The sequence below is a fragment of the Micropterus salmoides genome, unplaced genomic scaffold (genome assembly GCF_014851395.1).
Source record: "Micropterus salmoides isolate LMB-PRFRI ecotype aquatic unplaced genomic scaffold, ASM1485139v1 Ms_hic_scaffold_5, whole genome shotgun sequence".
In the NCBI taxonomy this organism is placed as follows: domain Eukaryota; kingdom Metazoa; phylum Chordata; class Actinopteri; order Centrarchiformes; family Centrarchidae; genus Micropterus; species Micropterus salmoides.
This window is the reverse complement of record NW_024044237.1, coordinates 14,168,201-14,183,733: the sequence shown is the minus strand read 5'-3', so window position 1 is coordinate 14,183,733 and position 15,533 is coordinate 14,168,201. Positions and strand designations below refer to the sequence as shown.

Below are 15,533 nucleotides of genomic sequence, written 5' to 3'. Positions count from 1 at the left end.
ACTACCCAATACCCTCAGGATTTTTCCAGTAGAGCCTTACTCGGTCTGATATGACCGATATGATGGTGGCTTATGTAAGGTAATGGTAGCAAAGTAAAGCTACATTTATATTGCTCCATAATAGACATTACTGAGCCGACCAGTATACCGTAATTGCAAGTTGTAGGCCTGCTTTGTTTTTAGCCATGCATAAGGATGGCAATGTTGGTCTGTCGGTTTTGTCCAGACTGAAATATCTCAACAACTATTGGATGGATTACCAAGAATTTAACACAGACATTTCTTCTGGGAATCATTGCTTTTCCACCACGAGGTTCACCTATGTAGTTTTAAGAGAAATTTATTGGATAAATTGGCACACAATTTCGTTCAGACCCTCAAGATGAATCCTACAAACTTTGGGGATGCCCTGTGTTTTCCACTAGTGCTATCATCATTTAAATTTGTCCAATACGTTGGTTTAAGTACAGCCTTGCAGAGCTGCTAACATGGACAGACTCTTAGTCTTACTCTGTTTGTTATGTACAGATACTTTATTTACCAGACTATTGAACAAGAGGGGGGCCAAGTAGTACATGTGCACTGTTCTGAGCTGGTGCTTACCATAAACTATGACCTGAGTTTGTTGGGTTTGTGTTGTGTCCATGCTGGTGACGTTGCAGCTGTATGTGCCAGTGTCTGTGACATTGACACTGTGGATGGTCAGGATGCTAACAGCCTCTGTGGCATGAGACAGAGCTTCACGATAAGACTTCATTTCCACCAAGCTGTTCGTCTGGTGAGAAGAAATAGTCGAAAAATTCAGTTTTCTATTTACTGGCGCCATTAAACATGCGACCAACTGCTGCTGCTGTGTACCTCTTCGCCAGGGTAAGACCACGAAATGACCACTCCAGTGTCGAACTCCACCGTCGCTGTGCAGTTCAGGGTGAGGGCCTCCCCCACTAACAACTCGACTGGGTCCTCAGGAAACAGCTTGACATCGTAAACCTGACTTCCTGTCCGGGAAAAAATAAAAAAAGGGGGAGGGAGACAGTGGGAGAGGTCACGGTGACATCGTCAGCAGTTTTTCCTTCCTTCCAGGACCAGAGGAAATGACTTCCCTTTGGACCAGAGGAGCCATCCTACTATAAAGAAGCTGTCTGTCACAGGCTTGCACTATTTCCATTCATGTGTCAAGCTATTTATCTGTGAAGGAAATTAAAGTGGAATACAGTGAAGCCTTAATTAAAGATAAGAGAGAAAAGACAAGAAAGCTTTGGACACTGGCCAGTATCTCTGATATTCAAGCCACCTCTCTCCGCAGTCGCTGGAAATGACATGCGACACGTATGCTGGTGATGTCTGTGCAGCACACTGTGATGGCCTGATTGTTTAAACGCTCCATTAGTGTTCGGAGTGAAGACTCGCTCTCAGTTTCTCCTCTAAATGATGCTGCTGTTAGTTTTGGCCCGCAGCGGTGGGTATGAGTTTCCTTTCGCCCTCTGAAGTGAGAGGTGAATAATCTCACACAGCATAGCAAAGAGCCTCTAGGTCTCACAGAGTTCGCTCGCAACGAGAGGGAAACTCAACATGAAATCTCGCCTCTTCATCTTGGTTCCCTAAAATGTAATTATGCTTTCCTTCTCCTCCTTTTCTTTTAATTCTGCAAGCATGATGGCACACGTCCACGCATAAAAAGGGAGTTGCATTTGAGGAAATTACATAATGAAATAAAATCCTTCAAAATAAATTAAGGCGTAATTGGCTCCCTGACTGGCATGCAGAATTATGGTGACAATGCAGTCATTCTAGCACCACACCTTTGAACAAGAGCTTCAAATCTAATTTAAATATTAGCATTTGGGTCGGTTATGTTTTTATAACTGCTGAAGTTAAGGTTTGTATGATCCTTTTGGCTGCAACACTAGAAGTGATTGAAGACTTCTAACCTTTGAAGTCATACAGAGATATCGTGTTTTTTTTACCTGTAGGGTGGAACAGGTAGCTGGGTGATTGATACTGTTTGCCTCCCAGTGTGGCGCCACACGAAACTAAGAAGATCCCCGACACAGTGTCTAGGATTTGTCTGGGAATGGACCAGCCTTGCTTGTTGTCCCATGTCATCCCACTCTTCTCCAGAGGTGTGGCCAACTGAGATGACACACACATGAAAAAACATCAAATCATCGATTAGAGAATCACTTGACAGAAACAATGGAGAGTGAGAAATCTGTGGTGAGTACAAACCACGTGCAGAGTGACATTCAGATCAGGCACCGTGACCAGACATGGTACTATCACATGCGTTGAAGAGCGCCTGACGAAAATGGTCTCCATGCCATTTGAATCATCCGGGCTGTAGCTGCCTCTCCTGAGGAAGGGCTGCTCTGGATCTAAATACCGGATAGAAACAGGGAGCTGTTAAAGGGTAAACCTGATACCAGACGTGATAACGGTGGCTATTACTGAGGTAATTTAATGAACGGGCAGCCAGATATCTCACAGCGTGATAATGACCCCCAAGGACACACCATATATGGAGTTTATCATAATTACATGTAGTGCAACAGTTGGGTCTGTCCCCACACAGCAAATAGCATTAAGAACTGCTATTACATGTCAGCTGAGAGACAGGCAGCCGGGGGGTTTAATCCTCCTCTAAACAGTTCACCCCAAGCTGTCTCTTAGTGGAAAATATCTCTCCTGCATTTCTTCCTTAACACCTTGATGTTTCACTTTATATTGTGTGTGACTCACAGACTCTCCTGTTGCGGGGTTGGGGCTTTGGGAGACCTCATTGCAATTGTGCCACCAATTTACATTGCAGCTGTTATCACTACAAAACCTCATATTCCCACAGCATGAGCGCACACTATTATAAAAAAAAGCTTATCTCCCAGGCTTTCATGTCAATACCTGCGACTTTTGTGTGCCAGCCAAAGATGTTGTGACTACAACCTGTTCGCTTCTTTTCATACGTCTTTGTTTTTCCACATTAAGCCTTCTATTATTTTCATACTTTTTTTATGCAGCACTCAAAGCAACGACTTCAAGCTGCTGATAGGCCAAACAAAAGGTCCTACCGAGAAGTTTAAACTGCATTTCATCCTTGCGGTGGTCTAAATGCAGGCAACAGAAATAATACACAACTCACATGAGTGTGAGAATGTCAATGAAAATGTGCATGTCAGAGGTCATACGGTACAATCATGTGTGTTTGAGTGTTTTTAGATGATAGTGCGCAGCAGAGACGGGGCGAAGGGGAGACATCTGCCTGTCTAACTCAATCCACATGCGTCCCTTCTCATCCCGCCACACGCTGGCTCTAATTTATGGCTGCAATTTTCATCTGCTTCTGATCAGCCCCCTGGTTAGTTCTGTGGAAACTGTTTTGGCACCTTGTCAGAGGGGATAAACAGGCGTTTCACATGAGTGGACTGGTCAGCAGAATTCCCCAACATGACAATCATCTGTCTGTCCCACTCTCCCTATCCATCACACATGAAAAGTCTCGTGAGAAGGTGAATTAAAGTTGCTGCTATATTTCAATATTGATGAATTAAGATTGAATGTCCTCTCTCTAATTAGAAAAGTGAATGCTCATTCCTACCTTTATCAAACATTTTGTATCTCTAATTTCCCAAACATTAATCCTGCCAGCTACCAGGGTGTTGCTGAGGCAAAGTCAACAACTTCCAGTTCTAATAATGCAGGGGCTGCTTTGATACTGAAGTCACATTCAAACAGGAGATCTGTTTCAGTAAGACGTCTATGGATGTTCTTGTGAACCTCCCAAGGAAAAGAGAAACTGAAGACGAAAGGGTCCATACAGCCAAGCTAAAGAGCTGCAGACCAGGTCATGCAGGCAGGACATGAAACATGCCCTCTTTAAACAGAGAAATTCAAACAGCAAAATGGCCCCACAAAATGCAGACTCACTACTATATAAAATTTATTTCTAAATATAGAAGAAAACCCATGGCCGGAAATAAGCTGTTTTGTCAAACCTGTTGATATGTACAAACACATTTACTTGAAATAAGAGAAAGATTGGAACAACACTGTATAATGAATATTTTACGCTGAGACAGAAAGCTGAACAAATCACTGAGAGATTTTCAATTTTCATTTTCAAGTCAGTTTCATGTGTCAACTTAGTCTGTGTGTGTTTGTGTGTGTGTGTGTGTGTGTGTGTGAGAGAGCATGTGGGAGTGTGGCTCACCTCTGACGAAGACATAAATGCTGACGGCAGTCGTGCCGACAATGACGGCCTTGACATCCTTATAATAGCAGCGATAGTAGCCCGTGTCCTTGGCCTGCGCCCGAGTCAGGACCAGCCTCTTGCAGTACGGCCTCCCTGGCTGACCCGGACACTCTCTGACCAAGGCAACCCTCTGCCCGGGGACCCAGGTGGTCAGCGGTTGGGCCTGACGGTCGGTTAGCTCCCGTCCCACCAGAGTCTTATCAGGCCAGGCCCAGGCCAGAGTGCGCTGTCCCCTGAGGAGACGTCAGGTCCAAGCACAGAGAGACAGATTTCATTAGTTAGTATGAGCTTCATGATGATAAATCATCATCCTCAGGTAAAAAATTATTGAAATAAAAGGATAAATTCACATTTTTCTGTCTTTAAATATAAATAGTCAGCTGCAGATTACAGCAAGCAAAACTGTTTCAACATACATATGAGCACCTGATTATTGTTGTAAAAGATGCGAACAGAAGCCTTTAAATTATTTTAAAAATGTAATTAAATGCTTTTCGTTATCTTTATTATTCACATTCTACCAGTCAGCATCACCTATTAACTGTAAAAGCGTTTGTCTACATGTTTGTTTGTGTGTGTTTTGCCATGAATTCTTCTGTGCATCCACACATCCCTTTTTGCTATGTGCTCTGTCACATAAATTTGAGTTATTGTTGGACATGTTAACCCTGAGGCATTATGAGCGAGATTGAGTGCAATCATAATGGCTATCTGAAAACTGATAGCTATGCTTTCGCCACCTGCCTTCACCAACTACAAATGTCCACATTTGCAGACAGTGCCAAAATGTGATGACTGGAAATAACTGCAAAAATCACAGAGGGCAATGAAAGGACTCTGTGGGTTATTTTCCAACCCTTGTGAATAGCGCCTATCTATCTAGGTTCTAGAAAATTGTACATTGTGAAGACTAAATTGACTAAAATGAAACCGACTCCCTCTCCCAGGAGATTGTAAGTGGTGCCGGCTATGTGAGGTGTACATGCAAAGAAGACCTGCATTGGATAGAGTCCAAAGGTATCACAGCTTTCCAAAGACAGCATTTTTTTGAACCGCAGAAACAAAACATGTGATGGAGTGACAGCTTGGCAGCAGGCAGCGCAGCAGAGATTTCATAAGGATAAAGGACGGTTATTATAAGTGAATTCCTATCTCACCTCACTTAAATCAGTGCTGGCTGTGTTTTAGGATAGAAAGAAATCTCCATGTGTCTTATAGGATGTGGTATTTTTTGTGGGGATTTATATTAGATAGGCAGATGGATTAAAAAAAAAATTCTGTTACAAGGGTTTGTTATGGAGGGTTTCCTTATGCAAAATGGGAGTCGCTTGTTGTACAGAAACATTTAGGGCTTTTTTAATGAAATTTATTTGACTTGACTAGTTTCTATCAGAAGGACATAAGGCATCAAAAACACTGTGGTGGACAAAGTCTTCAGACAGCTAAAATAACAACAGTACCCTGTAAAACACTCCATTATCCAAATAAAAGTCCTGAATTACAAATGTTATTTAAGTAAAAATACCAAAGTATTATTAGCAAACTCTACCTATCAAAAGTACTCAATGCAGAAAATGGTCCTTGTGAACTTTATATTTTTATATTAGATCATGGGATGTTATTTCTGAATGAAGCAGCATTTTCTGTTGTAGTTGCGCAAATTTTTAAACAGTTTCATATAGTTCTGCAGCTAATGATTATTTTCTCGATTCCCTGATTACTCGTTTGAATACGTCTTTATTTTTGTTTTGTACTGTAATTTAAGACATGGAAAAGCAGCAAATCCTTCTGAGAAGCCGAATCCATGAAATGTTCAGTATTTTTGAATGAAAAATGACACCTCTAATTTAATTTACCGTTGGGTAATTTTATCTATAACAATGCACCCTATTTCAGTAAAAAGTATATTCCTCTCTGAATTGTAGTGGATTATAAGTATAAAGTGACTTGTCAAGATAAGGACAAGTTTCTGAAATTTGTACTTAATCATAGTACTTGAGTAAATGTAGTTACATTCCACCACCGTGATACTGCACACTTAGAATCTCTTATGGCTTTAATAAACCGAAATGTGCACATCCCACACAGAAATTATAGTAATCTCTTATGGATTAGGACAACTGTACCAACTCCAGCACCCAGAACAAACTCATTTAAAATGGCTCTCTTCAATGTGAGATCACTTTCAAGTAAGACTTTTATCTTAAATGATTTTATCTTGTCTGCAAATCTAGATTTTATGTTTTTAACTGAATCCTGGTTGCAAATGAATGACTATAGCCAGCTAGCTGAACTGTGTCCGCCTCAATATGATTGTTTTAGTCAACCGAGGGTCAGTGGTCGTGGTGGTGGGCTAGTGAGCGTGTATAGGAAAAATTTAAAATGTCATCAAGTACGCTGTGATGAATTTAACTCCTTTGAAGTTCTCACTCTTAAAGTTGGAGGGCTGCAACCTATCATATTTGTTATAATTTATCGCCCCCCAAAACTGCCTGGAGGATTTTTATCAGAACTTCCTGATTTTTTTATCTACTCTGGTTTTAAATTATGACAGAATTGTTCTTTGTGGCGATTTTAATATTCATGTTGATGACCCCACCAATGTTAATGCAACTGACTTTTAAATATGGCCACTTCTTTTAACTTCAAACAACATGTCAAAGGGCAAACCCATAACCGTGGTCATACACTGGACTTGGTTTTTACCCTGGGTGTCAGCATTTCCTCTGTGGAATTAGTGGACATGACCATATCTGACCACAGATGTATTGTTTTTAGCTGCGATTCGCCTGTTACTCATGCCTCCTCACCAAGATCCGTGTGTTCTTGCATCTTTAATGAACAAAGTTTTCAAAGTTTTGCACATTCTTTCAGAGCCAAAGCCAACACCTGTCTGATTCCAACACCAACAATCTGGTCGATCACTTCAATCATATCTGGTTGTCGTCACTAAATATTACTGCTCCTCTAAAGGTTAGGCCTATGTCTAAAGCTAGTAAGCAACCCTGGATAAATGACAGCATTTGCAGCCTAAAAAAGGGAATGCAGGAAAGCAGAGCGCAGATGGAAAAAATCCAGACTCCAAGTCCATTACCTCAGTGTGAAGGATTCATTAATCAACTACAATAACATGGTTAAGGATGCGAGAATACACTATTTTTCTGAACTCATTACTACACGTAAACACAATCCCAGGTTTCAGTTTAAGACTGTGGATCAGCTTGTAAACCCAAACCCCTCCTTGTGCCTCAGCTGGAAGTAATGATGACTGTGAATTGTTTTTATCTTATTTTACCAATAAGGTGGTGTCAATCAGAGCCTCTATTACCCCCGCGGCCTCTTACTCAGAGGTTCCTCAACAGCAACAAGAGAGTTTTAAGTATCGCAGTATCACAAATGAGAGTGTCCTCCAGCCCACTTGATGTAATACCTACAAAGTTTTTACTGAAAGTAATGGATTCTGTTGGGCCTCATTTGATCTCTGTTTTCAACAGCTCCCTGTCTACTGGTTGTGTCCCTGATTATTTTAAAACGGCTTGCATAAACCCACTTTTAAAGAAACCTGGTTTAGATCCCTCCCTCCCACATAATTTTAGACCAATTTCAAAACTGCATTTTATTGCAAAGATTCTAGAAAGAATTGTGTCCAAACAGCTGCTTACTGTACTGGAAAATAACAAAATATTTGAAAAGTTTCAATCTGGTTTCAGGAAGTACCACAGCACTGAGACTGCCCTGCTTAAAGTCACCAATGACCTTTTAATGTCTGCTGATGAAGGTATGTGCTCAGTCCTGGTACTCCTGGACGTTAGCGCTGCTTTTGACACCATTGATCACAACATCATGTTAGACAGACTGAGGCACTGGGTGGGGATCTCTGGTACGGCCCTAGAATGGTTTTCATCCTACCTGTCAAATAGGAAGTTTTGCGTGTCTGTAAACAACTATGTCTCTTCGTTCTGTCCAGTTAAATATGGTGTGCCTCAGGGGTCGGTCTTAGGACCCATTTTGTTTTCCTTGTATCTGTTTCCCCTTGGACATATTATCCATAAACATGGCATTTCTTTTCATATTTATGCTGATGACACACAAATATACTTGCCCGTCAGATCCACAGACCCTGGAATGCTGAGTTCACTTAACAACTGCCTTTGTGAAGTTAAAAAATGGATGTCAAATAATTTCAACAGACAAAACAGAAATCCTAGTCATTGGGTCCCAGCAGATTCCCTAGTAAATCACATTAAGCCTGTGGCAAAGATAGTAATTTAAATTTCGAGCAGCATACCACAAAGCTTGTTCAATCATGTTTTTATCAACTTAGAAATATAGCAAAAATTCGATCTATGTTAACTTTTAAGGACACCAAGACCATTTTACACGCCTTCATCTCATCACGCCTGGATTATTGCAACAGCCTTTTCACCTGTTTAACCCAAAAATCTATTGATCGACTCCAGACTGTCCAGAACTCAGCTGCCAGGCTTTTAACCAGAACAAAGAAATATGACCACATTACTCCTATTTTAGCTTCATTACACTGGCTCCCAGTATGTTTTAGAATTTACTTTAAAATTCTTTTGATCACTTTTAAAGCTCTTCATGGCCTCTCGCCTTGTTATATTTCTGAACTTTTAGTCCCATACACACCAGCACGTACCTTGAGATCCTCGGGCAGAGGTCTGTTGTCTGTTCCAGAGTCTCGACTGAAAACTAAAGGGGACAGAGCGTTTGCTGTCAGGGCCCTGAGGCTCTGGAACAGCCTGCCCGAGGAAATCAGGTCGGCTGAGTCAGTGAACTCTTTTAAGTCCCTTCTTAAAACATACTTTTATAGCAGAGCCTTTCCCGATCTTATTTGACTTTATTTTATCCCTTTTATTTTATTCTATTTTACTAATTTTTTATTCATCTTAAACGTGTATTTTAGTCTTTTCAATGTTTTCATGCTTTTATCTTGTATTGTTTTTGTATTATTGTCTTTTGGGTATTATTCTTTACACTTGTTAAAGCACTTTGTAACTTGTTTTTGTAACTAAAGTGCTCTACAAATAAAGATTATTATTATTATTATTATCATAGCGGCAAAAAACAAACAAACATATAGCGACTGGTTCTGAAACAGATCTTAGCATGACAGCAAAAGTTACCCACATAATCACTTCTTCTTAAGTGATTGTGCCAATAAAATAAAAGCGCGAGAATGTCTTTGCAGCAGTACTTTATGTGCGCGTTAACTGAGAGTTTTTACTTTGAAAAGTTATGGAGGAAATTCAAAAGAGTCTGAAAAAGCTATTGAGAAAAGCAGGAATTTCCTATGCCTGGAGATACTGGGCAAATAAAAATAAGCATCCATAGGTTGATGTGGACCAATCGCTGGGACGCACACACTCCTGCACATGCTTAATTGTGAATGTGTAAAACCATCTCTTCATAATGAATTTGTTGAAAAGGAAGAAAGAGAATATTTGCAGCAAGTGGGAGTTGAACACACAACCCTTTGAACAGGAGTCCTGTGCACTACTGACTGAGTGTAACAGGCACACAGTAAATGATGGATTATAAATGATAAATTGACTATGTTCTGGCCCACTATGTAATGACTCAAAAAAAATAGTTAGACCGATGGCAGACTTAATTGCCAACCCCTGACTTTTGGCATCATTGGGTCATTATTATTATTATTTTTAGTTTTTGCATTTTTATCACAACATACAGAAGAACAAAACAAAACAACTGGTCACCCATACCGTTATATAAATACTATACTAATGGACGTATTTGTCAGTTCATCCAGTAAAAGAACAGCAATAACCTTGTAAAGATACACAACCCATTTTTCCCAGTGTCTCTAATAACATAAAGGTTATTGTCTCCATCCCTTGGATAACATTTACAACATAAAAACAGTCTGTCTTTGTTAGAAGATTGGTTTTCGAGCTTTCTTGCTGGCAGCTAATAACATATTCAGCAGGTATTTTTCTGTTACTGGTAAATTAATTGGGATATTGCCTAAATAGATTGTGGTAAAAGAGTCATTAATTCCATCGCCAAAGATGTTTTGTATTGCTCATGCAAACTCCTGCCAGTATCATCGGGTCATTATTACAAAATAGGGCGCCTGATTTTAGTTTTTGCTTTCTACCGATATAGATTTTTTGGCTTACTGCAATAACAAACAGAAATTGATGCACAAGTCCATGCACACTCAAACCAAAGAACAACCACATACCTGCATGTAATTGTGAGTGTTTGGTGGACAGGAATCACTAGGTCGTCTTTGGAGCTGTCAAGGATGGGTGGAGTCATAGAAAAGCCAATCACCAGACCTAAGGGAGCGAAACACAGCAACTGCATTAGATTCATGTTACACAGGTCGGTCAGGACCTAGTGGTTTTGACAAGAGCTGCTTGAAGGCTGTCGAATCTCCTCAACTCAGACAGCACATTGTTCATTACCTTTACAAGCTGTACGGCAATCTGTCGGTAAAGCACTCGACTCGGCCCCTGAAACACCTAGACAGAGAAATCGTGGCCCACTCATGAGGCAATGCTGCCAGGAGCTCCCTGCTTCCTCCTCTGAAATTGCCACAAAGACCATTTTCCAATGATTCATTACAAATGGATTCACTTGTGCTTGGTTAATATGGCCAGTCTAGAATGTCATTACCATCCCAGAGTCCCTTCAGGGTGCTATTAGTGCTTAGTCAGACTCCACACATACAGTCTATCGTATATAAAAGTGTCAAAATGACTTATGTACCACCTGGGTATGATTAGGGATGAAAACACACTTTGAGCGATAGCAGAGACTGAGAAGGTATATGAAGGTGTCTTTCTTTGCATTCATGAAAGCAAATGATGGCCATTTTTCTTATCAGACCCGAGTGTTTGTTTGAAAATGGTTGTGACGTGTGTGCTGTATTTCATCCACTATATGTTGGCACTTTTACAGCAGAGCGAACAAAGAAGGGCAAACTATTCAAGGACAAGTAGAGCAGCAACTGGAACACCTGAAAGCCTACAGCTTCGAGTATGTGTAATACAGAGAACAGGCGAGACAACAGACTTCAGCACCGGCAGCGGAATAGCAACAAGAACTAATTCATGAACAGTCAGTCATGACCTACTGCCAATCAAAACCCAGAGCTCTGGACAGCTGCAATTCTTGTACACAATCCTCATTCCTCTAACACATCCTGCAGCCCAGGGAGCACAATAGAGCACAGTTATTCTTATCTAAATATTTAGTTATTCGTGTTTACAGTAAAGGCTGATCCCAATGGAAGGAGACTGATCAGTCTGGATTCCTTCCAATACTGTAAACAGACAGAAACTGAAAGATACCCTTCACCTTGAGTGGACAGTCTTGCATTTAATGCAAGTATGCATAGTAATTAGAAAATCTTACACTGCAAGATTGAAAACTCCTGTTTTATTTCACCTATTCCCTTCAACCTGTCTAGTGTATTTCTACTTCAGTTAAATTCTGTATTTGCAACTTTTCCCAGAATTAATCTAAACACTCCTCAGAGCAAAATAATAAACATTGCTTTGCTTTCAATAAAAAAATGAGAAGCCAACCATGTTTTACACAGACAATACTCAAGACCAAGTTCTGCTGCATTGCATTTTTCAGTAACAGCTTCAATGAATGAGAAATAATTCATAAAATTAAGAAAAGCTATACAAGAAATTTAAAGAAGATGTTTACCAGGACCTTTCAGACATTTGTCTTAAAACCTCACAGTGACAACAAAATTCCACATTCCTTTTTTTGTGCGGCTCAGACAAACGAAATATAACATGCTGGCAAGTTTGGCTATAGCTGCATATGTGAAAAAAGTTTATAATGCCTTTAGTGCCTCCAGAGTGAGCTGTGCAAAGTCAGATAAATTGCCTCAAGTGATGTCATGTAAGTCAGCGTCAGCTGGGGCTGAAGACTACGAGGTTGAAAATGAAAATAAATCTGGGGTTGTGGAGTTAAAAAGAAGTGAGTTTACCAGACCTCTGTAGAACCCTCTTCATCTCTGCTTGAGGCTAGCGGCTCGAGGCTACATTAGCCGCTACTAGCATAACACACCCAAATCTCATAACATGTCCAAATCTCTGACCAAACTGTCGGCACTATGGGTAATGAAGGCACCAGGTTTTGACAAGGAAGAAGAGTGAGTGGAAAAAAATTATATCTCTGCTGCATCAATTTTGATAATTATTTTTAAACTATCCATTGTATATCTGACAGAGCATTGCTAAATCAGAGGAGTACTCGTTTAACCAACTGCTGGCGGTAGGTATCTACACAAGTGTATTCTTTGTATTTACAAATCTTGAACTATTTGTGCTTCATACTATAGTGCTTCATAACTGCTGGTGTTGACCCTCTTACTTTCTTTTATACTAATAAAATAGCTCACATTTCAAATATTCTTGTTCATCTTTGCTGGGGATCACAGTTCAACATCTGTTTCTGTCTTCGCTCGGATATTAAATGCAAAATAATTTAAAACCACATAAAACCCACAAAATAACACTATATGAATGTGAACTGTGACCGCTGACATTGCCATGCTGACAGAAATCAATCATGTTAATGGGCTAAAATGGGAAGTTGTGGCAGTCCATGAATCACTCCCAGCTGGGCTCCCGGCAGGCTATTCCTTCCCTACTTTATCAAAGATCCTTAACTCTGCCCCAGAGGAGAAGCAAAGTTTCCCCAACATATTGTCTCAGCTCAGATGCGACCCTGCCACGTACTTCTGTCCCATCACCACCCTTCTGCAACAAAACACAGCTTTGTCCGCTCTTCCTCACACCTGAAATGCTGTGAAGCCAAATAGAGGGCCGTGTCAGAGATATATACCCACAGGCCACCAACACAGGGCCCCCCAAGAGCAACAGACAAGGGGAAAGTGTGAAAGGAAATTCCTGTCAGGACAGCTTCACTATTTTAGGAACAGCAGATTTCCTTCACAAACACCAAGGGAGGAGAACAAGAGAGATCATCTCCTTGAGCCCTAGCTCAATGTTATAGGATAGCAGATTAATGAGCACTGGACCTCCCACTTTCCTATTATGATTTCAATCCCTCCTGTGTACAGCACACCTGGATGCAAATTGATTACTAAAATGCATCGACACAAATTCAAATACTAATCCATATTCCATCAGATCAGAAAGCACCCGGTGTCCTGCCAGTGGACCACAGACAACTTTAGCAATTAACTGAAATCATGATTGTTCAGTTGAAGGCTAGCCAAAGTAAGCTGCAGTCCTCAGCTGAAAATGTACACACGTGCGTTTGTTGTTCTCCTGGTTGGGCCGAGAGTTTGGGTTGCAGTTGTAGTCATGAGTTAACTGGGTGTTGGGGAGCTGCCCCTTAGTATAACTTGTATAACATTGTTGTGTTGGTAAAGCGGCTGTCTGGTTGTTGGTCTGATGTTTGCTCTATGACACACTATGAATTTCCGAAAGGACGAATAAATATCTATCATCTATCAATGTACTCAGCTGATCCAGTTACCGTGGGGGGAGCAAAAGTACTTCTCAAATGACACATCGATGAGTCGTTGAAATAATCTATAGAAGCTTCAAGTACTAAAATCATTGTAAGCTACAGCCCTACTATAGATAGGAGGGCATATGTCAAACCTGTGATCTTCTATCTCACAGTAAGACATTCGAATGACTGTGAGAGGTACAAAAAGAATAGAAATTTGCGTTTCTATGTTGACAACTTTAAAGCTGATCTAATCTAATATTTATTAGTATTTATTTAATATATATATAGACAAATTAATAAATGGCCAAAAAAGCTATAGCATTGTTCATTTGTTCAAACATTTAAATAAAACAATAAAACAACGTTTTTCTAACATTGACATCTTGAGGCTGTGTGAATAATGACTAAAGGCAGAAGTAGTGTGATGCCACAAAACATCTTCAGAGGGAGGTCATTGTGGATGGTGGGGAGTACAAAGTGTGAGACTTTGGCAACGAGGACTGCTGTTTGCTTCCTGTTCCCTACCAGCAGTCACTGTGGCTTCTTTTAACCATGACTAGGATCTTTACTTAGTTTTAGTTGCCTAAACTTAACCAAACCTCAACCATAGGAAATCTGTAGGCCTATGTAAATCTTTATTTTCTAACAGTCATTTGTAACATTCGTTCATCCTGCTGATGGGGCGCCAAATCACAAAACACTCATATGAATACAATTACTTGTTTTGTTGTTAAGGTTGGAGGATTTGCCTCTTTAAAAGCCACTACGTGCAGACTTTAAAAACGTCCAACTTCATCGAGAAATATCAAGCAGATGCACGCTGCAGATGCACGCTGCCGGTCACACAGATCCGACTTTCTGCATCTTTCTGCATGTACTGTGTGTGTGGTGTCGGAATAATAAGATTTTTTTTTCCCGAATGGGAACGCCCACTGAAGTCGGACCAACAACTCAGAAAATTGGAGAAAATTTTGCTACTTGAGTTGCCGAGTTGTTGACGTCACACACGTAAAAACATGGTGGACAACATGGTTGATGGTTAGAAATCACATATTGCATATAGGCCTACATATATATATAAAAATAATAATATATACAAGGTGTCATTTGTAATATGCTATTAGGTTATAACGATTTGTTTGCAGTCCGTTTGTAGATTGATTAATCAATGTAGATTGATTAGGGAAGTTATTTATTTGCAGTATTTGCAGTACAAGCAATATTGTAGTGGTTTCAGGTAATTTACTGGTGCAGTAACAACTCTGGGACAAACTGTTTCAGCATAGTTGGATGACAATGAAAATGCTAATCCAACACATCTTTATAGTAGCATCCAAGTTATTTCCACATTCCAACTTAAAGCACACAGAACGACTTCGCTACTCAGGAAAGGAGCACATGAATGCAGCAATATCCCATCAGAATATTTTGAAAGATACTATTATGATGTAAAGAATTATACACATTGTAATTTTAACATATAGTCCACGGATAAAGGTTCCAGTTTAAAACATGACAGACAAAGCACTACACATGATGTATATACTGGAAAATGTATTCAACAGTAAACACAATATGGATTGTAAATATCTCTGAGCAATAATCGGCGATATAATGGGGAAATACAAAACAATCCAGTGTGCATACTGATGTGAAGTGATGTGATTTTTCTCTCTGAGAGACGAGCAGAGTGAGTGATAAGCTCTGAGCTAAATCCCTACTGTAGCTGAGTCTCAGTGACAGATGCTTCCCTGACAATCAATTGAGCGATCGCACACTGACAGACGAC

At 40.2% G+C, this 15,533-nt stretch overlaps 1 protein-coding gene across 1 annotated transcript in view; it reads right to left on the bottom strand.

Annotated features, from left to right (window-relative positions):
* flt4 (fms related receptor tyrosine kinase 4) overlaps window positions 1–15,533 on the bottom strand; it is a 48,624-nt gene that overhangs the window by 18,644 nt on the left and 14,447 nt on the right. Inside the window, 6 exon segments of the mRNA XM_038700307.1 lie at window positions 604–775; window positions 859–998; window positions 1,968–2,133; window positions 2,230–2,375; window positions 4,205–4,479; window positions 10,476–10,572. Of these exon segments, the coding sequence (XP_038556235.1) occupies window positions 604–775; window positions 859–998; window positions 1,968–2,133; window positions 2,230–2,375; window positions 4,205–4,479; window positions 10,476–10,572 (996 nt within the window).